General features: G+C 36.2%; 1 protein-coding gene across 1 annotated transcript in view; it reads left to right on the top strand.

Annotated features, from left to right (window-relative positions):
• Window positions 1–514: 514 nt before the first annotated feature.
• Window positions 515–24,678, top strand: part of plekhn1 (pleckstrin homology domain containing, family N member 1) — a 38,889-nt gene continuing 14,725 nt past the window's right edge. The window contains exons 1-8 of the mRNA XM_028807856.2: window positions 515–653; window positions 4,362–4,452; window positions 8,963–9,124; window positions 12,199–12,279; window positions 12,727–12,805; window positions 17,498–17,637; window positions 21,405–21,551; window positions 23,935–24,015. Coding sequence (XP_028663689.1) covers window positions 574–653; window positions 4,362–4,452; window positions 8,963–9,124; window positions 12,199–12,279; window positions 12,727–12,805; window positions 17,498–17,637; window positions 21,405–21,551; window positions 23,935–24,015 — 861 coding nt within the window. The 5' untranslated portion in view covers window positions 515–573. The remainder of the gene's footprint in view (window positions 654–4,361; window positions 4,453–8,962; window positions 9,125–12,198; window positions 12,280–12,726; window positions 12,806–17,497; window positions 17,638–21,404; window positions 21,552–23,934; window positions 24,016–24,678) is intronic.

Raw genomic sequence — 24,678 nt, 5'->3', positions numbered from 1 at the left:
TACTAGCTGTAAAGTACCCCGTTCTGTGTAAAAAAAAAAGCCTTTTTGCATTTCTTTTCCTCTCCCTGTACTTTCCATTCTAATAAGTTAGTGGATTGCATTTTATTGATCTGACTACAAAGGAGTCTCACATATGTGTATTCTTGTCAACTTTCATTGTTTTCTACTAAAGTGATCTAAATGAGTGTATTCGTTTTAAGCAATCAGCTGCCGCTAGTCCCCCCAGTTTTTATGTTTTAGAATATTTTAAAGTACTGATCTTTTTTTCACGCCTCTCCTCTCTCTTTCTTTTTTCAATAGGCGTTGTTTTACGGATGACTTTCTCAGCTTAGCAATACACTTGTCTGGGCAAAGGTGTGATTTGAGTTTTCCTTCAGATGTGGAGCAATTACAGGGCGGGTTACAAAAATTGAGCCTGACCCCGCCCTTTGTTTTTGAGCGTCACAACCCCGCCCACTACCGCTCCACATTTTGGGGAGGTTTCTACATGCAAGTTACTCAGTCAGCTCCTGGACTCAGTGGGCACCGATCGTAGGACTCAACTCAGGGATTATATTACAGCGAGGCGGCGACATGGGGTGCACTATGTCTTGTGTTTCACCCCAAAAGTGTAGGTTTAAGTACTCGAGCAAAAGCTTCATACGACGAAAAAGGTCAGTTAACTATAATGTATATATATGGTTTCTTCGCAGACGTAGTCCAGAGGTTGTTAACAGATGTTTCGCTTCTTTCAGAAGTTTACATGACCCGTTACGTAGAGTCGTTCTAAGCATTTAATATATAGGCAGCAGTACGAAAAACCCTTTAAAATTCTTTATTTTCTCTTAGTCAGTATTTGCACGTTTCTTTTCAAAACTTAAAATAAAAAAAATGTACAACTTTAAAAGCATTCTTTTTCGTATCCTCAGTGCTTATGCTGACACCGGCTGGAATTTAGCGAATTACATTTCAGCTTTCCCTGGCAAGTACTCTTTTATGACTGTAAAAACGATAATGAAGTTAATCCAACTGAGCAAATTTGTCTTTTATGTTAAATTAAGACAGATACCAAGCTGATTCATGGTCAATGTGGAGTTTACATGTTCTGTTAAGGTTCAGATTTTTCACAGTCCTGAAACATGTTGTGCTATTGGCATTCTTAAAATTGCACTAGTCTGGGTGAGTGTGTGCTAATGCCTGTGTGTGCCACTGATGGCCTGGCATCTCAGCCAGAACTAGTGCCTACTGGCACATATCTATTGCTTCTGGGATATGCATACTGTGAAAATACATGTCTATAGAACATATTATTATACTTATTATAACTTTTATTTGGCTGACATCTTTATCTAAGGTAGCACATAACATCTGAGATACAATTGGTTACATTTCTTTTGGAGCACAAGAAAGTGAGGTGACTTGCTCATCGTCACACAGTGTCAGTAGTTGGATTTGAACCCACAACTTCAGTATTCTTATTCTCACAACTTCTGTATTATTATTATTATTATATATAACATATGTGCATATTTACACTTAGATTTTTAGTGTGGTACAGTTTTCTCAAATTATTTGTATAATTTCTTATCTGCCACTATGCATGGCTTTATGTGTTGTTTCTGGCATGTTGCGTTTGTTTACAGCTGCTAACTTTCCTTATTCAATCTTGCTCTTCATGGATCTGTGTACAGCTTTAAGAGACAGCAACACTAAAGAACAGTACTGCATATACGATAAAAATTTATTGATGTACTGTATTTGAAATACGCAGACTTTATTCAATGGAATTAGTCATCTGTTTGTCCATTGACGGGCATTCACAAAGTGTAATCTGGAGTGTGTTCGTTAAATTAGTATAATAAAAGTTGACAGTCTCCCATTTGAAAGTTTTCACTTGTCTGCAACTTTTTAAATATCTGTGTAAACTACTTTCTGAAACTGATATGAAGAAAGGCACTATATAGAATAAAATGTATTCATACATTTCTTGCACTTAATAACTGGTTTGTTTTTCATTGTTGTCAAGCATTTGCTAGTTCTTTGATGTGCATTTTAAAAACAAACTGATCTTGAATTTATGATTCAATACAGCTTTTACTGAGTTTGTCCATTTTATCTAAAAATTCAACATATTTGGAAACAGTACACAGAATGAAAAGATTTTGTAAAATTAAGGTTAATATAATGCATGTGTGAAGTGGTACAGTAGTTAAGTGGATAGTGCTGCTGCCACTTCATGGATCAGTTGTCCTGGGTTCAAAATCCTGCATCTGGTTTTTGTCTGTATGGAGTTTATATATCCTTGCTGTGCCTGTGTAGGTTTTAATCCCACATCTCCAAAGACATGCTACTTAAGTTAACTGGCTGTTACAAATTATCTCCAGGGTGTGAGTGTGTAAGAATAAGCTCTGGCTGCAATGGACTAACTCCTTGTCCAGAGCGGTTTCTTGCTTTGTGCCCAGTGCCCCTTCCAAGATAGGCTATAGCCCCTACAATCTTGAATTGGGCCGAGTGGGCCTAGAAGCATTGCTGTTGAATGTACTGTATGCAGTAGTGTTGAAAAAGGTTGCTTTCAGAGGTATCAAGTCTGTGTTTTTTCTTTGGTGGTCATTTTGAAGTAATCTTTTCATGAACTTTTATGGGCCATTCTTGCTTTGCACCCAATGCTACTGGGTTAGGCTCCCAGCTTTGGGCCCCCTGCAAACCTAAATTTTATTAACCATATATGAGAGTGTTATGTCAATTTTAAATGTTATTGATTAAAAGTAGAGTAAGTAAAATGCAGGCAATGGCTATTTATTTAATGAAATTGAATTATTTAATGAGTTCCTTCTTCTTCATCTATTTAATTTTGTACTCATGGCTACATATGAATTTATTAAAGAAACTGATTTCAGGAAATGTGCTATGTAAAAATATTTTATTGATATGCCACACATATCAAACCTGATTTTTTTTTCCTCACCAAAGTAGTCATCTAATGACAATTTTGAAACAATTTAATATCATGTGCTGATTAAAATGTCAGAGTAAATTAGATAGTTAATATGTACTTCAGTTCTCGCCTGGTTATATGCATTGCATTGTATACTGATGCCATGCAAGGCATTCTATAAAATAAAGAGTTACTGATGTAGAATATATATTTTAAAGCTGCATTATGTCTTCAGTGACAGCAGTGTCCTTTGATGAGTATTCTGAAATCTAATCTCGGCTGGGCAAACATTGGAATAAATTAAACAGTGGTTAAAGGCTAATCAAGACATTGTTCTCATTTCCTGTTTCTTGTCAGTATAATTTTGATGAAGACTTATATTACAAAATATGCATAATATGCCAAATTCTGTTTGGCATAAAGTGTTCCTAAGTAAGGACTGTAATATCAAGAATGACCATGCTACTTGATAAACATTTTAAAAATATTGTGAATCTCTAGTTTAAAATAGTACAGTAAATTTTTAAAAAGTTGCTTTTGATGCCTTTTTAATGTTATTTTACACACAACAGTAGTGTAAACATGACTGTAAAGTTCATTACTCATTAAAGATTTACATAATCTGTAGATGAAGTAGAGTGAAGTCTGCAGTTTACAGTAAACTGAATACAAACGTATTGTTTTGCTATTAATCACCTTAAGGCATGTGGAAGGTGAGGCCTGGAGAGGAAGCTTAATTTTTAACTTGAAAAGCCAACACGTCAGTGTGATAAAATAGTTAATGCCCTACTTCAGAGGGATATTCAATGTTCAAGGAAGAAATCCTAAACTGCTTTTTTTCAGTATGAACAGAAGAGTTGTAATGATTCCATCATAATGACATTTCCATCTGTTGAGATTTTATAGGGAATTCTATAGTGTAATCCCATCAAACTGAAGTTTGACAGTGCTTCAGAGTTAATCACTGTCTGTCTGTTATTGTAGATCAAGTTTCAAGAGTCCTGTATTTAAATCAAACAACAAAAACCGTTACTTCTCAAGCACTTTTCTCCTTTTCTGAATTCATGTCTGGGCAAGTCACACTGGAGAGAAGTGACAGAACCACAAGATTTCAACTGGATTAGGATAGATGGCTATCACTTAGCTTTGAGGTGAAAAACAGGCAGTAAACAGCATTTCCTGCAAAGTAACAGTAAGCAAACAATTAACAGACCCATGTAAATGAAACTAGAGATGTCATACTGTCTCAGCTGAAACCTGCCATATAGATAAAAACAGGACTGCTGCTTTTAATATGCATCTCTATGGTGGGCTGTGTAACTGAAACTTATAAAGCAAGGAAAAACTGGTGGGGGTTAATAGCTTTGCTCGTAAAACAATCTAGAGTTTTTATAGTTGAAAGTATGTGGCGAAATGATTCACCAGTATTTATTCTTACTCCAAACAGCAGTCGATTATTTCGTAAGAAAAATCCACAAGAGGGCCAAGTGAAGTCAAACAGCATTGTGAATATACTGTGCTATGTTTCACCCAAAAAGGTAAGTTCACTCTTCAATCTCATTAATAGTCATGGTCATTAATCAAATTCAATTAATAATGTACCCAAGAAAAAGGACCTGGGAGTTCTAAGCTGTTTTGTGTGTAACTCCTTGCCTCAACACCACACAACAGAGCATCATAAAATCAAAAGAACACAATTACTATAAAGATGAAAAACAATTATTTCAACTTAATTATAAACTCATCACTGACTTCATGTAAGCACACAATGTTTTTATTTTATCTATTTTCATTTATTCAACCCACTTAATACAAGTTAACGGTCTACTAAAGTCCTGCAATGGTCTGATAGCCATCTGGGGTTGGTCACAGCCTTGCACCCTGGTGTCCTGTTCTTTTATTGCATTGGCATTAGTTGCAATTTCCTTGGCATAAAGCAGTGACCAATCATGTCACAGGACTTAAATTCCATTCTAATTTAAATAAAACAGGTGTGGCTGCACATTACCAACATGTAAAGAGCTTCTACTTTACATATACTCATGGTGTGAACAAGCAGCCTGAGCACACAGCAAATTTATAAGGAAATTGCAAAGAACTAAGAGCAGGGTGTGTTCAGAATGTGACATTCCATTGCTGTATACAGTATGTGTAACCCATAGAAAGTGAAAGAGTAAAGCTCCTAAATTACTCCTTATATGTTAAGAAAAAAAAAGATAAACTTTGAATCTGAGTTAAATTAGTTATACATTTTAGTATTTTATAAATAGTATTGTAAAGGTTTGTTATTAAAATTTTAGGTAAGTGATTCCCAACTATTGATTTTGTATAAATTCTGTGAATGCCCCAGGGTTTCATATTTACTATGGTTATCTCTAATTTACCAAAGAACTCAAAGTTGTTTTTTCTTTATCGGAAAGATGATGGAAAAGTGAAACTGTATGATACTAATTTGTATTACGAAATTTTCAGTTTATCAATGTAAAACAATATCAGGTGTGACAATAATACAGCACATCTCTAAATATCTAGTATAAAGTGCCTCACATTATCTATCTATCTATCTATCTATCTATCTATCTATCTATCTATCTATCTATCTATCTATCTATCTATCTAATAATGTGTGTGATGACTAATAGCTATAACAGTTTATTTATTTACTAATAAAATCTGTAATATCGTAAATGTAATTTAATAATGACACATTAAGGAAAAATTTTTAAAAATCCAATATCAGGCAAGAGTGGGAGAACATTTCACTTTAAAACTACAGCAACTGGTCTCCTCAGTTACCAGACATCTACAAAGTAAAGAGGTGATGCAACCCAGTGATACACATACCTCTGTCCCAAACTTTTTTGAAATGTGTTGCTGGCATCAAATTCAAAAACAATCAAATTTCTCGGTTTCAGCATTTGATATGTTGTCTTTGTGCTATTTTCATTTAAACATAGGGTGTACATGTTTTCAAATCATCATTCTTTTTCTATTCACATTTTATACAGCCTCCCAGCATTTTTAGAGTGGGTTTGTACAATGCAACTACAAAACTGTCATTTCTGAATGATCCAGTTATTATTGTTGTATTTTAAATTATTAAATGAAGCAAGAGGTTAACTTTATGTCTCAATTCAGCAAATTCTGGTTTCATTTTCCTCTCAGAATTGTCATATTAGGTAGGAACTACCTCTTAGAAGGGCATTCACATGAAATCTCCAATTGGGAATCACACATTTCTAGTCTTTACCATAATGCGTTAAGGCAGTTTTAGTGTTTCGGGGTTGGCCTGTGATCCATAATAACTCAGATTTCAATACCCACTACAGTGTGACCCAAGAAAATCTTTAAACCTGCCAACAGTCCAACTCTAGAGAAAGTTGCACCATGTGTGTTCTATACTACAATAATTAAGGTCTTCTTGCATTTTTCACAACCGAGAGAGGGTCTGTGGGGCCAGATGCCCCATTCCATCAGAATTTGGCTGTTCAGAAGGACTGCAGTTTGTTTTAATTTTCTTTTTCCTGCCTTCTTTTAAATAAAAAAATACTACTGTATTTTAATGTTTGCAACATGCCTATTTTGTATTTTTAGGTGTGTTGTGATTACCATGTCTGTCTGTCCACATGAAACTACTCCAATATTGTTTAAATTTGGCACACTTATTCTTGAAGGGAATTTGTCAGGAAAGTTTAATTTTTGTTGAAACATCTCCAATAGGGAGCAATGTACAGATTTTTGAAATGTCAAAATCTCCCACTGAAAGACATTAGCATCTACCTTAAACCTGAAAAACATTCTGTGTGACTTCAATTACATTTTAGTTTTCTGCTTCAGAATTATCTGAACAGAGGTCATTCCATCTTGTATATTTTGTAAATCTTCTTATTTCACTCATCCGAAGGCTGCACCTGTCAGCAAAAACAGATCCCCAATACAAGTTAGTCAAATGCTAGGAGAGGTGTGTACACAAGCCTCTTGTATACCAGCTTATTTGTTTTGCCGCTAAGAGGGAAGAAGTATGTCCTCAGTATATACGTTACACAAAAAACAACTTCACACTGGATTATCTGCACATTATAAATATTCAACATTTTGCAGACACTATAATTTTATGGCAAAGCCCCAAACTTGCTCTCCATCATGTTCAAGCAGCTAACAATTTTACTGTGAGACTCAACAGAGATTTTATCTCTCCATCAGGTATGTCTTTCAAAAAAATTTTATGTTTAAGAAATCTGAACTATAATTAGTCACAGACCCTCTACAACCATAAACTAACAACAACACATCAATCAATGCCATTTTAACATCAGTTGAATTGACTCTGCTGTCTATGAAAGTCTCCACACGCCTATTTAGGCTGTGTTTTTAACTACATGTAAAACACTGTTAAAAAGCTGGTATTTTACTCTACTAATGTAGGTAATGGCAGTCTGTTATTGCTCTAATCTCTATATGTAATACGCTACCATGGCTGATTTGTTTGTCTGTCCAGGATGTTCAATCACCTGTCGCTGGCAAACCGTTTGACCTACTGACCTGAAATTTGGTACACATATACTTCGTGACGTCTACTGTCCGCTTTCAGGGTGATGATTGACCTCCAAGGTTATTCCTCTTTTTATTTTTATTTTATTGTAGAATCAATTCTTGGCAGCAGGACGGCCGTGTGGCGCATGCGTACAGGTGCCTTCTCATCCCTACCACCTTTGCCGTTACTTCCCCTACCTCTTCATATCTTAAATCATTCTTGAGGCAGATTGAAGACTTAAGTGTCAGCTTAAGTGAAAAATTAAAGAAAACGTACTAAGTAATTGCAACACAAACTCTGACTTAAATCAGTTTTAACGCAAAAAGATGCCGATGAAATAAGCGAAGAAGCAGGCGGCTAGGGTGGAGAAAAGAAGAGCTGCTCAGGAAGCAGCAAGCACATCAACCTTTGAGCAAACGAATGTTAAACGTACAGAGGAAGAGGATGAGAGCTAGGAATGCTTAAGTGAAGTGTATTCACTGCACATTATCATTCAGTGCGCTGTTACTGGTTTTTGAATGTGACTCATTGTTAAAAATTATTTAATAGACAAAAATGTTATAACTGACTTTTTGATGAAGTAACTAAAAATCTTAAAATGTTCTAACTTTCAAATCTGTTAAATTCCCCAAACATCTGAATGTTATGCCATGAGTACATTTTCTAACTTGTTAATATTTTATTATTTTATCAATGGGTACACTTTTTATAAAATGAATAATCAAACTCATGTGGATTTACAAAAGTATGTTACTTTTCACAAAGACATCTGTTCAATAATGCAATGCAGTGTAATCTTAAATTAAAAAAATCTTTATATATAATCTTCATTTGGATCTTGATCTTTGTTTGTCCGCGAATTCACTGCCTTGTGTGGTGTTCTTGCTGTGTTCAGTAGAGGGCAGTAGTGATGGAGGAGGAGAGGAAGTGAGGGGGAGGATCGTTGGATGAGGTTGGAGTGTGGTGATTAAAGAGGATTGAACTAAAGGAGACTACGTGCTGTTTGTACTGGCTGAATACACAACACCTTGGTTGTTACTTTTGTTTACAAACACTGTCGATAGCACTCTTTGTGTTTAGATCTGGCGTCGACACCGTGCTTTGTGTTTAGATCTGGCATCGACACCTGCTTCGTTGTCGAGACTGTGGTTTTTTGTGTTTCTATCGACCGTCGTTGGCAGCACTTCATCCAAATCAAATGTTCACTCACTTCTTGGAGTCGGCAGTCAGAGTATATAAGTTGGGCACACTTCTGTGATTTTCCATCAGTCGGCGTTTGGAGTTCAAGAAAGAAGCATTGGTTCTTCCTTACTATTTCTAATTTTGTTTCCCTTATAAAAAACCATAATGCTGTGCGATGAAGGGCCCAGTTCACGACTGGCAGCCGCGTTTAAACAGGGAGCCCTTCACAGACAACTTTAACACGCGCAACGTAGTTGGGCGCACATGGCTAGCTGCTTATAAAGTTTTAATTTTAGTCTTTATTTTAAATTTCATCTATATTCCCTTTATAGGAGTTCACACCTAAGGAATTGGAAAAAATTCAGAATATCAACTGGGACCAGAAATTTGCCTATGATCCATTCAGTGGATGGAAGAAAAGCAGCACCAGTGTCAAGAATCTTGGGAAAATGATTTACAGTTCCAAAGTTCGGTTTCGCTTTCAGCATTGTCAGGTTGGTGTTTTACTTCAATGTAGAATTACTAACTCTGAATTATTAATAATGATATTGTAATTAATAAACTTTATTGTAAAAAAGGCTTCTTCAGCTAGCATAATCTTTAAAGAAAGTTTCAATGTATAAGTCGTCCAGTTGGTGCTGTAGTAAGTACTTCTACCTCACAGCACCAAGAGACCAGCTTCAAATCCTGGCTCAGCTACTGTCTATAGAGTTTGCAGTTTTTCTGTAGGGTCTTCTCCCCTTATTCCAAAGATTAGAAACTTTGAATTGGCTTTGTGTGGGTTTTTGTGAGTATGTCTTGCAATGAAATTGTGCCCAGACCAGGGCTCATTCCTTCTTTATGTACAGTACTGTCTAGAAAAGCTCTGCACCCCACAGACTTTAAAGTTAAAACTGGTTCAGTAAATGAATGGATGAGTAGATTTAATTATCCCTCAAATCATTTCCTAAATAGGCTTTATCTAGGACAGAGTCACAGGAAGATGTAAATCACTATTTCAGAATTTGTTTTATAACATTGCTTTCTAAAGCCCGTTTAATCCAATTCAGGTTTGCAAGGGTTGGGAGACTATCTCTGTAGCAGTTTCTTAAAAAAGAAGTTTCTTATACTTTTTCTCAGAGTGGGTACCACTCCTGGACAGAGCAACAGAGCCAATTCATACACACACAAATTCACAGAGGCCAATTTGGATTTGCCAATTAACCTAACCTAACATATAAGGGGATGGTGGGACAAAAAAGCAGAGAATCTGGAGGAAATCCCCATATAGATACAGGGAATATGTACAAACTCCATAACTGTCAACAAGCAGGCATAGGATTTGAACCCAGGAATTGGGAAGCAACAATACTAACCACTGTGACATCTTGTAGAACTTATTATCCAATGTTTTCTATTTCATTTCATGAAAGGCTGATGCTTGTACCATAAGTCACATTAAATTTACTAAAATAATTAATAATTAATTTTAACGATGCAATCAGTATGGCAAAATGCTCTGTTATTAGAAAGACGGCACAAAAGAACAAAATGTTATTCTTTGCAAGTAACTAAACAACCAGCTTTCGCAAGAATATGCTGAATTGGCTCATGATTCATGTGGAAGAGAGCATAGAAGTCTGCGCTGCAACATGCTGGCTTCTTGTACAAGACATTACAGAACATGAATGACAAAAGACTTTTACCATGATAACAATCCCCTCTAAACCTCCCTACCTGGAAATGCCTTCTTTTATGCACTAGCATATCAAAAGACTTCCAAATAGAATGGCATCTTTACTATGCCATCACAGAAACAAAACAAAGAAAGTTGTTTTTGTTCTACCTTTCAGAAATAGCTTAATGCTCCTGTTAACAAATTTAAAGTAAATATGAAAAGAATTAAACTGTCAGGACCTAATTTGCAAAAGACTGTAGTAATTAATGTAATATGAATGCAAAGAAAACAAATTTCAATTGAATTTACCAGTTGTTTCACCAAACAAGTATGAACCATTGAATTTAATCATATGTCTGGTTGTGTTCTATTGAATCACACTTAAGCAAACGCAACATACATGCATTCACTTTTGAGTAATTAGTTTAAAACCACACACTTGAAAGTGCTATAAAGGCAAGCACACTCCTAGACATTACCTCTGTCAGAACAAATAGTTTAACTAAAAGAACAAACTACAATTATGATAGCATTCAGGGAAAAATGACAGCTACTGAATTTTTTGCTTAAAAGAAAAGTAAAAGAAATGCTTCTATAATTATCCCTCATGTAGGTGCTTTGTAAAATGAACCACACTGGCTGATATATAAAAATCAAGAGATGGTTATTTTGTACAGTGATTTTTAGAGTGAGAGTCAGCTTAAAGCTGGACACAGAGGTCTTGCTCAAAAAGCGGATGCCATCTCTTTCTTATTGTTTGTTTTAGACTGGCCTACCCCTACTACAAACCCTGAACCTAAGGTTCGTGGGGGTAAGACCAGGTACACCAGGGTCCCTAATCTTAAAAATTTAGAGTAGGTGGCTAAGCTTAAAATATTGTAAGGGTGCCTAATCTTAAAAACAAGTGGTGTCTGCTTTTTGAACAAGAGCTGGACACAGTAGCTTCACTGTTTAAATGCATTTTTAGTGGCCAGTAGCAATACAATGCAATAGATTTTGCCCCAACATTTTTTTTCTTGAATGTTTTTTTCCTGTTCTTCATTTCTGTCTGATTTCAAACATAAGTTATGTTGTGTTTGATTATTTTGGTGGTGCAGTGGTTGGCACCTTACCACTCATGCAGGCTTGGTTGCTTATCAACTCTAAAACAAATATAGTTATGCAGTATGATGACTTCATCATATTGATTGCTACATTTCACCCAAGCTCGGTGGTACCAGCTCTTATTTAGCCATAACATTCTTTTTTGAAATACAGGACCATGATTCCCCATTATACATGGGTATCAATAAAACATAACTACCTGCAAATACACAGAGCCAGAGAAAAAAGTATGTATGTGTAAAGCATTTGCCTCCATAACTCAAAAAAACTGTCTTAACTGCTTCCTTCATTAAAGTGTCTAATGAGAACACCAAACTAGGACATATTACAGCTATAGGCCGTTGTTTTCATATTCCTGTAATGCATGCACTGGCATGCTAAGTGGGATATGCTTAGGTTTACACAGTGAGTCAGTAATACAGATTGAACTGGAAACCCCACATCTTACAGTCTAATTCTTCAGTCACTAGGCCACACTTCAAGGAAGCTTAGAGGAATGTGGTTTCAGTATCTTCTCATTATGCTTTCTATATAATAGCCTTTCTTTTGAGTTAGATCACATTCTGTGAGTGTGTGGGTTGGGACGGGTGAAAAAGTAGTCAGAACACCTTTATATTGATGATACTGCAAAGTAAATATCTGCTAGTGTTGGTAAGTCACATCACGTCAGACAACTGAAATGAAATTTTTAACCCTTTGCTCAAGAAAACCAGACACATAATCATATTCCACTCTTAAATGAGCTACGAATACGTGTTTATAAAGATTTTTTATTAATACTTGCTTTCTTTTCTAACATGAGCACAGGAGGTACACGACTGTTATCTGGATCTGTTTCAGACCCACCTTCACTTCCTGTCTAACAACACCACAGGACTGACATATCAGGTGAGACACATTTAAATAAAACTTCTTTTTTAGGTTCCTTGTAAATTCTGGAAAATCATCAAAAACATAATTTATCAAAATTTTGGTGCAAGCCTTTAGGGACCTGACTCAAAACTTAATAAGAGACTGGCATAAGGAATCGGGTTGTCTGTGTTAGTGACTCACTCTTACAAAGTATCGAAGTATCTAACCTGTCCAATTAATCATCATTTCCTATCATCACATTGGGAAGACTCCAGCATCTTGCTTTATGTTTCAATTATTGGCGTGATGATGTGCTCAATCCACCTGGAATCATTCTTTGAGAGATTTTCCTTCCAGTTTTAACCAGGTCTCACTGGGTCTGTTCCATGATTGCAATCTTTTGGTGTTAACGCAGTGTCACAAATGGTGATGTCACTATTTTGTATGATATTACAATGCTTTTTTTGTCTCCTTGGTAATTAGGGAACATTACCCTTAAAGGAGCTGAATGTCTGCAACCTTCGTGGAAGTGAACCTGGGAAACATGCCTTCAAGATAACAGGTGAGGAAACATTATTAAGAAAACAATTCCAGTATACCATCTTTCACAGTTAGTTGACTTAGAGCTCTGTACAATTTGTAAAAAATAAAAAAGTACACAGAACTAATGAAACCCAAAACTAATATACTGTATATAATAACTTTTGTGGTTACTGAGGTAGAACAAAATAAAAAAAATCATTGTGGTGAAAATATGGATCAAGAGAAATGAACATTTATTAAAACACATTCATCTGTTTGTCTTCTCAACTCACTTGCCCAGTTTACTGGCACGAGGAAGCATACTCCTAACCAAGCAATGCCAGGTTCAAGGCAGGAGCCAGCTGTGGGTATTAGTCCATCAAAGAGCACACTTATTTTAGACCAATTTAATGTTGCCAATCAATGTAAACATCTTATCTATGACATGTGGGAGGAAAACTGGAGTAACTGAAGAAAAATGTGTGATCTCCATGTGGACTAAGATTGGGGGATTCTAACCCAGTATCTGAAGCTGATTATAATATAATATAATATAATATAATATAATATAATATAATATAATATAATATAATATAATATAATATAATATAATGTTTTCTCTGGGGTGGCCCAGAGATATATGTTTAGTGCTGCTTCTGAAATCTTAGGGACCAGGTTCTGCAATCTCCATGTCCATGTGTGTTTCTTCTAGATTGCTCTGATATTCCAGAGGTGTACAGGTTAAGTGCACTGGTGACTGTAAATACAAACAGAATGGGCATTAGTGTGAGTGTGCAGTGCCTCAGACTAGATGCCAGTCCAGGGTTGGTTCCTACCTTAAGCCCATTGCTTCCTGTTACCCTGTGAACCTGAAATACAGAAGGTGAATAGATGGCTAATATAGTAAACGTTGGTACTATGGTGTAATGCCTTTCATTGCTGTCTCATGACTCTCCCCCAACTAAAAAAAAACAGATTTTTTTGTTAGTTCTGTATCAATAACTAGCCATGTTATCTGTCGAAGAAAGGTAACAGAATAAATTTTAAAATATTTGGTATCTCTAAACCTGCGTGTACCTCATGAACGACACCCACCCTCTTGAGTGCATTCCTGTAATGCGTGATTCTAAGGCTCTGTTATTTCAAGACACCCTGCTTTCCCTCTTCCACTTTAATACTTCCTGTCTTTGAACGCAATTCTCAGCGTGCCTCCTATGTTACTTTTCCTCATGTGTCTAATATTTGCATTTGCTCTTCTGATTGTGTCACCAAATCAAACTGACCAATCACTTTGCTTAGAGGAACCAGACAGACACACACACACACGCACACACACGCACACACACACACACACAAACACACACACAGATCTTATTATTAGTGGAGTTTAATTATGCTGAAAGAGTAAGAGCTTGGATGACTTGGGCAACTGAAATGCTGACTGTCATTTCAATGAACAATAAAAAGTTAAGCATGAATGGATGTAGCAGGATTCTTGGGATTTTGTGAACCTACACAAAACACAGTATGACTCTTACCCTTCAAGACAGGAATAGAGAAGAAAGCACAGCCGTTTTATCTTCGATCAATTTTTAAGGTTCTTCAGTGTTTAAAAGTTTGCAAAAGAAAAAAGCTAGGAAATACAAAACAAAACATATATAATCAAAAAGGAAGCTCAAGACTCACCTATTACTCTACTGTTCTTCATCATTTCAGCTCAATTGAGGTTTGGTGCAGACAGCTGCACTTCCAAAAAAACCTCATGGAGTGGATGAAATCATCCCCTTTTGCTTTATGGTTTCAAGGGTCAAAGTGAAAAATAAAAACAAAGGACACCCAGATCTCCACCTTCTACGGAAGGGGTGTTGTGGAAACAAAGTGATGACACGTGTTTACTTGTAGGCTTATAGTATAACTTTCTGTATAAAAATTGATTTGGTTGGAAATTGACAATATGAATGATTTTTTTATCTGTTCTGTAATCAAGACATATACGTACAGGTGTCTGCCAAATATGTTTAAGTATGGTTATGGTTAGGGTAGTGGGAAAGGAGAACACACAAAGGTAAGGCAGTTTAAAAAAGTTGTATAGCTGTTAAGACACTGAACTGTGAACAGTCCCCTTGACTGCCTCACAGTTTGACCCTGAGCAAATGACTTCAACTGTATGCCAATGTTCATAAGGCAGAAATAATTTTCACATGCTTGAAAACTTTCTTAGGAGGATATTTGCCCTGAGAACGGATTGTATAAAATAAAATGTGTCTTCACCACATGAATCTGTTTAGGATCAAATTCATCCAGTTTTCACCTGTTAAAGCAAATTGTGGCACTCCTTGTGTGATTTGAGCCTATACAAAAATAAATTGGATTGTATCTGTTAGTACTCCCAAAAAGAAAAATAGTCACAGAGCTATTTATTGTATGTGGATTAGTGGATAAAGTACAAAACTGTATGAAACCCAGCTGCCACTTCAATTTTTTCATAAAAACATCCGCTAAATAAAATCAATATGATTGATAAATTTCCATAGTCAGTGACAAATGTATGCATTCACTTAGTGTGTTTTGGTAAGGCTTCCAAAGGACTGAGCTCAGCTGTGAATTCTGTTACTAAACTCAAGGTACAATCTCACTGAGGACATTTATAGATCTAACCCCACCTCAGCATTAACATGTAAGCTGTGTGGAGCAATTTAATCCACCCACTAGCAACAGCAACCTTAAATAGCCTCCAGACCTAGCTGCAGCTCCTGGGAATTCATTGAACAGCCTGGGCTTTGAACACTGAATCCCTTGTTTCACAACAGGTGCTCTCTATGCTTCACTCCGAGGTGAAAAGGTTATCATGGGTGCCTGCCCCGTCATCATTTCCTTCAGGATATGCTACATTCCTTAGAAGCATATGGGTTTGTTGCTAGATCCACATAATGCTTGCAAGTCTTTATCTCTAAAAGGGATTTCAAATTACCAGGACTAGTATGCAAATGTGGCCTTGCGTGATATGCACTGTTTTGTGTACAATTGTGCACTCCATGCCGACTCTTCAGCTAAGAAACATACCCCAGAACTTGTTATTCATTCATTCTTTCTTTCTGGTACCACCCTAAAGATTCACATTACAAAGTTGTCTGCTCACTGTCGAATGTGCTATAAAAATGATAAATTTATTTTTCTTTCTTTTTGTACCATCCTGCTACCAAAGTTTTATTGCACTTGTAATTTTGCTGTTCATGTCCTACTTTGTATCATGTTGAATAAAGCTGATAAATCCCAATATACCCACAAGACTATAAAAACAGTAAGAAATGAGAGAAGGATGTTTGGTCTGTCAGGTTTTTGGTAAACCAATAACACAATTAACCAATTCTTTGCTTAAGACAAGATACAGTAGGTTCCAATCTCAGAGTGTGATGGAATATGGGAAATCGCGATATCCAGCACATTCCTTGTTTTTATAGTGTAGTGACCATAAATGCACTGTGTACTCAAGAGCTGGGCTGACTAGTATGTTGCTTAAATCAAGCAGACCTTCTATAGGCTTGAATTTAACAGTTCTTGTCAGAAATAAGTAATTGCTCAGCTATGCTGCCTGAATTTCCTTTAGAATGTAGATGTATTTTTGTATTTAGCGAAAGTCTTATGCAAAGAAATATACTAACACAAATGTATACTACAGTGTTGTTTCTTTGTTTTTACAAGAGGAATACAAGAAAGATACATGAGCAGTTCAGGGCCACATTGCATGTTCATCTTTATTTTGTATATTGCATTTCTAGAGTAACAGTTACTGGTTCAGTTAACTAGCTAATACTGCCTGTTCAATATTATTTTATATGTGACATTTTTACAAGCATTACTAGGCATTAATTACATTAGCAAGCATAGTATACAACACTTTTGCAGGGCTGAAGAAAATCACAAAAGTTCAACAACTTGGCCACACTGCATGTTATGCTTTATTTTATATGCTGGTTTTCCATAGTGATAATAGCCTTCTTGAACTTTAAGTTGAACCAGCAAACCATATCTATAATATAACATCTTATCTACTGAACTGTACTTCCTATTTAACTTTATTTTATGTAGAACTTTTCTGCAGTGACAAATAGTTTGGGATGGAACCCATCATCCATTATTGCATTTACTAGATCATGCTGTCTAATTTTCTTTGAATAGATTTACTTCAATGAAGTTAGAATAGTACGAACATGAAGCCCCAGGTTCTTTTCCTATGGTAGATGTTCAGGCTGTCTTTCACTCATCTTCTGTTTATAGCTTATCTTTATAGACTCAGTTGTTCCTTATAACATACTACAGGTATGCTAGTTCTCAGACCTTATGTTAACTAATCCAAAACACTGGATCTATAAATATACTTACTAAGGAATTTTAAACAATAATTAAGCAGTGGAATTTGCCAGAAACAGTTATGGCGATTTTATGACTTTAAATTTCCAATGTCTTCATGGCACATTCTTATTTTAAATGATAGAGACCTGCTTGAAACTCTTCCATTGTAACTTTAAGTTTAACCAATATGCACAAACAAACTTGTTAGTCGATGAAGTTGCCAGTCAGGAACACTGGGAAAGAGATATGCGACTGCTGAGTATCAAAACGTATACTCAAAACGTTGACTTGGTTAATAATACTCTATTACCCTTTCAAATTAAAATTACATGTATGAAAGGTCTTGCATCAATTGCTTTCTTTTCCTCTTTCCTTTCAGGCTCATGTTTGAATCATATTATCATATACTGCTCCAGCGAAGAACAACTAGAGATCTGGCTTGGGCACTTGAAGGAACAAGTTGAGTTAAATGGTGGAACTGTTACTTCATCAGAAGCCAAAACATATGCGAGGATTAAGGTATATTAGTTGATTTATCAACAGCGTGGGATCTGCTATGCTGGCAGAATGAAACGTGGGAAAAACAAAAAGCAGGCCTTTGATCTTTACATGGAATTAGGTGTATATCCTGTAATGAGGCCAGCAAGAAGGAGTGGCCTGTCACGTGATAAGCACAGTCAGACATGAGAAACCTAGATGTCTCATCTGAACTCAGCAACCTCTCATCAGCAAATCCAAACATCCGGTTAGAAACTAAAATATAAGTTCAAGTGTTAGATTATTATTATTATTACAGTACACCCCTTCTACTCTGCATGCGCAATTCAACAAAAGTCGATAGATAGATAGATAGATAGATAGATAGATAGATAGATAGATAGATAGATAGATAGCACTTTTTCCTAACAGCTCCTGAGTCACGTTTGGCTTTGAATGTCTGTGAATTTTCTGTGAATATGTGGATTTTTCTTCAGTTAATTTGGTTTGCTTACACATCCCAAATATATTAAGTTAATTAAAAGCTCTAGATTAGGCCAGTATGAGTGTGTGTGTGTGTGTGTGTGTGTGTGTGTGTGCACTGCAGATGGGAATGTGCTCTTCCCAGTGTTGATTCCTGCCTTGCACTAAATGCTGCCACGATAGTCTCCAGCGACCCTAAATTAAGGTAAGCAAATTAGAAAATGGATGTGAGCATTAGGTTAATTGGGCAACTTTAAACTCTTGTATAAGTAATGTACATAAGTACATAATGTGATAGGTTACATCCAAGGACGATTCCTATATTGTGCATAATGTTGTTCGGATAGAGTCTAGCTTTAGCAGATTCAGAAAATGGATGTAAATAATAGCTGAAATCTTTTTCAACAGGAAATGAGTGCAGGAAAAAGATACATCTCTCATAATAATAATAACAATAATAATAATAAAAACTTGTTCACTTAAACAACTTCTCCAACCCATTCATCCTTTGATCCATCCACTCACTTCCTACCAGATTTGAGAGCAAAGGCAGGAAAAACTTCTTGGAGGCTGCCAGATTATTATGTATATTTCACGATTTTTTTAATTAAAAAATACAAATATCAAAGTGTTGTTTTTGAAGAAATGGATCACCTTCCCAAAATGAGAACATTCAGTTCATGATAACTATATACTGTATTTCTTAGTTTTAAGTAAGTTACTTAAGCTCACTTAGAGTGGTCATTTTATACAAGGCATAGGAAAATAAAAAAAAATCAAAGATTTAATGCCTTGGTATGTCTACCTGAAATGGTTTTCGGTCTTTTCATGCTGGTAAGCTCACTCACTTGCCTAAAAACCACATTGCAGTTTTTCTTCCTTGATCAACTCTTAATAATCTAGTCACCCAACAACCCCCCCACATCTCCTGTGTGGCCAGCTGCTCCAGTCTCAAATGGCTTGTGTTGAAGACAGAGCTCTGTGTTTTTTGCGTATCTAAGTGACTTGGCACTACAGCATACATAAAAAACCTTAACCACTTCTTTTATTTAAAGAGGCAAGTGGCCCTTATATACTCTGTCTCATACACAATTGCAATAAACTGAGAGAACTGGTCCCAGAACCACAATGCTTATAATGTGAGTCTTCATACTGCCTGCAAGAATCACATGGCTTCTTCTGTAAAATGTTAAGCTACATTTTGTGAACCACTGGTTCTCCTGTTCTCCGAATCAGCTGAATGTTGTCCCTAGCTTGAGCACCATCCCGATGAATTGCTCCTAAATCTAGCTGTCTCCATATGTCTCGACACTGTAAACTCTCCATGGAAAAGCTCTGAAGCAATAGCATGATACTCTGTCAGAATACTTTTAAAAATAATCTACAACACCCAAAATGAACATGTATGTTTCTTAGAGATTTAGAAATTCTTTAAGAATTAACTTATTTATTTAGTAACTTTGCGTCTACCCAGAGATAGATAGATAGATCGATCGATCGGAAGATTGCCGGTTCGAATCCCGTAAATGCCAATAGGGACTCTGCTCTTTTGGGCCCTTGATCAAGGCCCTTAACCTGCAATTGCTGAGCGCTTTGAGTAGTGAGGAAAGCGCTATATAAATGCAAAGAATTATTATTATTATTATAAATAGATAGATAGATAGATAGATAGATAGATAGATAGATAGATAGATAGATAGATAGATAGATAGATAGATAGATAGATAGATAGATAGATAGATAGATAGATGTTTACTTGTCAATGGAGGAAATGTGCCTTTTTTCTAGATAGATAAATAAATAAATAGATCACAGAAAACCAGATATATATATACTGTATATATACACACTATGGTCTGAACACACACTATAATGACAGAAAGGAAAGAAAATTTAAAAAGAAAGAAAAACTTCTGGGTTGGCAATCATAATCACAATGAGGCATTGTGCAGGTTTATTGCTGTTGGTATACAGGGAGGCCCAATGGCATTTCCTGCTATGCTTTTTCTGAGTGACTCGTTGGCTGGAAGTCCTCAATGTTGGTGTGTTAGAGAAAGGATATAGTTTTGTTTTCATTCTCTCTTTTGCTACTACGTCTAGGGGGTCCAGAGGGCATTCCATAACTGTGCCTGCCATTTTAATTAGCTTGTTGGTTCAGTGAGCCTCTCTTGAACTGATGTTACCAGCCCAGCACACCACAGAGTAGAAAATCACTCTGGCCATCACAGGGTTCTAGAAAATGTGAAAAATGTCACTACCCAAATTAAAGTAACACAGTCTCCTAAGAAAAAGGTGTCTGCTCTGCCCTTTCTTATGCATTTACAAATCATGAGTGGGTAATTCAGTTGTTTTCAAATATGTATTTTTACAAGCAAGAGGCTGGCAGGTTAAGTATCAAGGTGAAGGTCATACAATGATTCAAAGGTAAGGGCTGATCTGGAATCATTTTAGCTTACACTTTATTGCTTTAACCAGAAAGCCACATTTCCTGCTCAGTCTTTTCCTTTGGCTATAAAATGTAAACCACCATCATTATGCCAGTGTGAATCATGCCTTACATCCACTGCAGCTGCTATTTGATCACATATGATGTCAAACAGCTGTTGAATGGCATTGGGCATATCCCAAGATATAAAGAAGTCGGATACAAAACTAGTTGTCCTCCTACTTCTTCTCCTGCTTGTCAATATTTTCAAATAAGAGGCTTTAATAACAATGTTTTTTAAAGAAATTGGACTTTTTTTTTTAATTTCAGACTTATAAATGTCAAAAAGAGAAAAACTTAGTTGGCAGCAAGTAAAAACAGAGACCTTGTAGTTTGAGATAAAATTAAATATACAGTAAATGTATAAATGTTAAATTGTTAAATATGAAGTATTACATGCAATAATGCATAATTTGGTATATGTATCTCAGCATAATGTATTAAATGTAATCATATTAAAAAATCATAATTTTATACAGTATTGTCCCTATATAGCTATATAGTTATAATTATCACAATGTATTATAAAAAGCATTTAGGAAGATTATTTCAATCAAATTTCAGATGTCTGATTTCAAGAAGGCAAAATCAAACAGCACAGAACAAAGAAATCCACTTTAATTTTCAGATTACTCTCTTTTTTAATTAATATCTTATATAATGAGCAATATCAAAAGGAAGGCCAGAGTTGCTAATCTGTTTCTCCATTTATAGCCTGCAGAGTATTTGAAACATGGGCACAAAACACCTGAAGCTGATATGAGATAAAAGGTTACATAAGCAGAAGGAGTGTGCCCCCCTCAAATCAAAGCTAAAAAAAATTTTACTTTTTTTCTTTCAGAGCAAAAGAGACAATGGCCAAGAGAAAGAGGAGCTGCGTAATTCAGTAAATAATGAGCCTATTTATGAATGGGAAGGCTCACAGAGGGAATCACTGGGTCAAGTTGCCTTTGTTTCCAAGGTCAAAGTGCAGCATTTACCATGCCAAGTGAGTAAACTGGTGTCTAAAGAGATTTAAATAAAATAGTCAATCAATATTTTGTTCAGCTCTTTTAACAGTATATAGGCATTTAAATTACTATGTCAAATACACAGACTAGTTGGATCTCTCATTGCTGGGCAGCAGCACCCAAAGTTTGAAGTCACCCGGAAAAGTACAACATTGCATGCTGAATCCAAACAAAGCATACAAGTACTCTTCTTCAGCAAGGGTCCACTAGTGCCATATAAAGGAGTCATTGTTAACACTTAAAAGATCATAAAGTCCTAGAAGAAATCAAAGGGGCCTGTGAGTTACAATATGTTGTTGGGCACAGTAACAGGTCATTTTTAATCCATTTGAAACACATTCTCGCCACAGTATTCTAAGGACTGTGAGCAATAAAAGGGACAACCCAGTCAAATTGACATACCACCAACAAAAAATATATTTCTCTGTTTCTGAAAGCTGGTCTTGATTGTATAGATTATTAACAAACAGCTTCCATCCATCCATTTTCCAACCTGCTGAATCCTAACACAGGGTCACGGGGGTCTGCTGGAGCCAATCCCAGCCAACACAGGGCGCAAGGCAGGGAACCAATCCCGGGCAGGGCGCCAACCCACCGCAGGACACACACACAAACACCCACACACCAAGCACACACTAGGGCCAATTTAGAATCGCCAATCGACCTAACCTGCATGTTTTTGGACTGTGGGAGGAGTGCCCGGAGGAAACCCACGCAGACATGGGGAGAACATGCAAACTCCACGCAGGGAGGACCCGGGAAGCGAACCCAGGTCTCCTTACTGCGAGGCAGCAGCGCTACCACTGCGCCAACGTGCCGCCCCCACAAACAGCTTATCTTTACATTTTTTTACATAATTGATTTGTAACAGCTATTCTAAATTATGCCATCATTAATATGTATATGATTGGTAAAGCATTATATGTAGGGATGCAACAACTATTCAATGTCATCAGTGGTAATCTGTGATGAAAATTGTCGCCTTGTCATGTATTATGGACATCACTTCATTGACCAAGAGCAACATTAATTACTTTCTAAGCTATGGTGGACACACAGGATGTAAGCAGGGTTTGAGGGTCAAGAGCCAAAAAAGTGTGAAATCATATCCACCTCATATCTTTTAGGAAATCTGTGTCTTGAACGATTTTAAAAAAAGAGCTCAGTCAGTACAGGGAGCACCACTGTGGACACCTGAAATGAAACGAGATCGGACTGATGGTGATTTCTCACTAATTTACACATAAAGATAATGTGAAAGAACTTTCCACGTCATTTTCTATTGTGTCTTATGGCAGTTCAAAATCACAATCTGAATCCTAGTCTTCAACAATATCCAAAACTTTTTTGAAGAGTATTTTTTTTGACAATTGTGCGGGTGACTCAGTTCTTCTAACGTTCTTAGCTGTCAGCTAGTGGAAAAAATAAAGCAATATACCCCAGGGAACAGTTTCACTGCTTAATTATGATTTCAGTCTTCTACCGCATTGATGTCAACAGTGTTAGGGTTAGGTTAGGTGTAGGGTGAAGGTGTTAACATAGACTTTACAGTTATTAATAAGACTTGGTGCTATACAGTTTCAGAGAGTACTCCTACAATTGTTATGAAGGAAAGCATTGTGAAGAAATACTACTTTTATTTTCTGGATAAAATGCTAGCACTTTTGGACAAATTAGGTATTTTTAAGCCCCCGCTGGATCAGTTAATCAAAATAATCAGTCAACAAATCAATAAACAAAAAGCATCTTAGTTGCTGTCATAATTATATAATTGCTTCCTTACTGATGCTAAATAAAAAAAAATCTGTTGCTTTTGTGAAATATAGCAAAGCAATACAACAACTAAGCTAAATTAAACTGTCTAATACTGTACATGGCTGGCACTGTAATTTTGCTGTTTATTCTACCCTGAATTTAAACTGATGACTTCTTGTCACAAACTACATTTTTTTCTTCCTTTTTACATTTTTACCATAAGTTTAATGAAGAACACAAAAGGTTTTGAAATTATCATTTGTCTTTATAATATACCTTAATATGCATTTTCCACCAGCTTTTGCAAGGGATATTACTCTCATCTTGCAGCACTACAGAACTTAACCCACTATACATGAAAAATTCGTTGAGAAACACTAACTTTGCTTAAAAAAACAACTTTTCTTAACTTGCCCGAGCAGGTGCCACTTAACCGGTGTAACAGGTTCCATTCACACCCTCACCCAAGAGGGAAATCCCTAAAGACAACTTTCTTTCCCACGAAGAGCTACCAAACCTGTTTTAATTTGTACCTCACAGAAACTGATGAACTGGTATGTGTGACAAAAAACAAAATAGTAAATGACCTCCTGTTCATCTCCATAGGACCTTCACAACAGACTCTTGGTTCTGTATCCTGCGACCCTGATTATGTTATCAGATGAAGACAATTGCCTGTTCTATAAGGTAATGTATATGACAGAATGTAATTCATTCTGGTTGTTTTTTGACTAGGGGACAGTGTGAGTATTGTTGTAGCTGGGACCCGGAAAGCCAAAATTAATTTTTATACCAACTCCTTCATCGATAGTTAGATATTGAATGCCTACATATTCTAAGGTATTTAGGGAACATGACTTGTGCTAATGCTTAGCACAGTGAGGAGATTAGATTTAAATCTTGGCTCTGTAACTTTCTGTGTGGATTATGTTAGTTTTCCCTCCCAGACTCCAAAAATATGCATGTAAGTTTAACTAGTCTGAATATACTCAGTGTTGGGTTTGTGTTTCAGTGTGCAAAGCTAATGGAACAGGCTCTGGCTTTATACAACCTTAAAGATGGATTATGTGGACAGACTGATGGAGTTATACTGGTGAACAGCATAGTTTTTTATGTATGAGAAACTTATTGATGGTTGTGGTAACTAGTTAATAAGCAGCACACACAGTAGGTAGTAAGATGTTTAAGTTGTAGAAAAAAAGATGTATCTTTTAACAGTCATTCCTAAACTTCTAGACATAATAAAACAGATTTAGTTTGTTGTAATTTACATGGCCCTCCATTGAATGTGTGTTTGTGTAGACGACACTCGAGCAAATGACACAGCTTACATGGAATGAAAAACGTGAA

This window comes from Erpetoichthys calabaricus, chromosome 8 (assembly GCF_900747795.2).
Source record: "Erpetoichthys calabaricus chromosome 8, fErpCal1.3, whole genome shotgun sequence".
Classification (NCBI taxonomy): Eukaryota; Metazoa; Chordata; class Cladistia; order Polypteriformes; family Polypteridae; genus Erpetoichthys; species Erpetoichthys calabaricus.
Note: the sequence above shows the minus strand (reverse complement) of the source record. Positions and strands in the feature narration are given on the sequence as shown.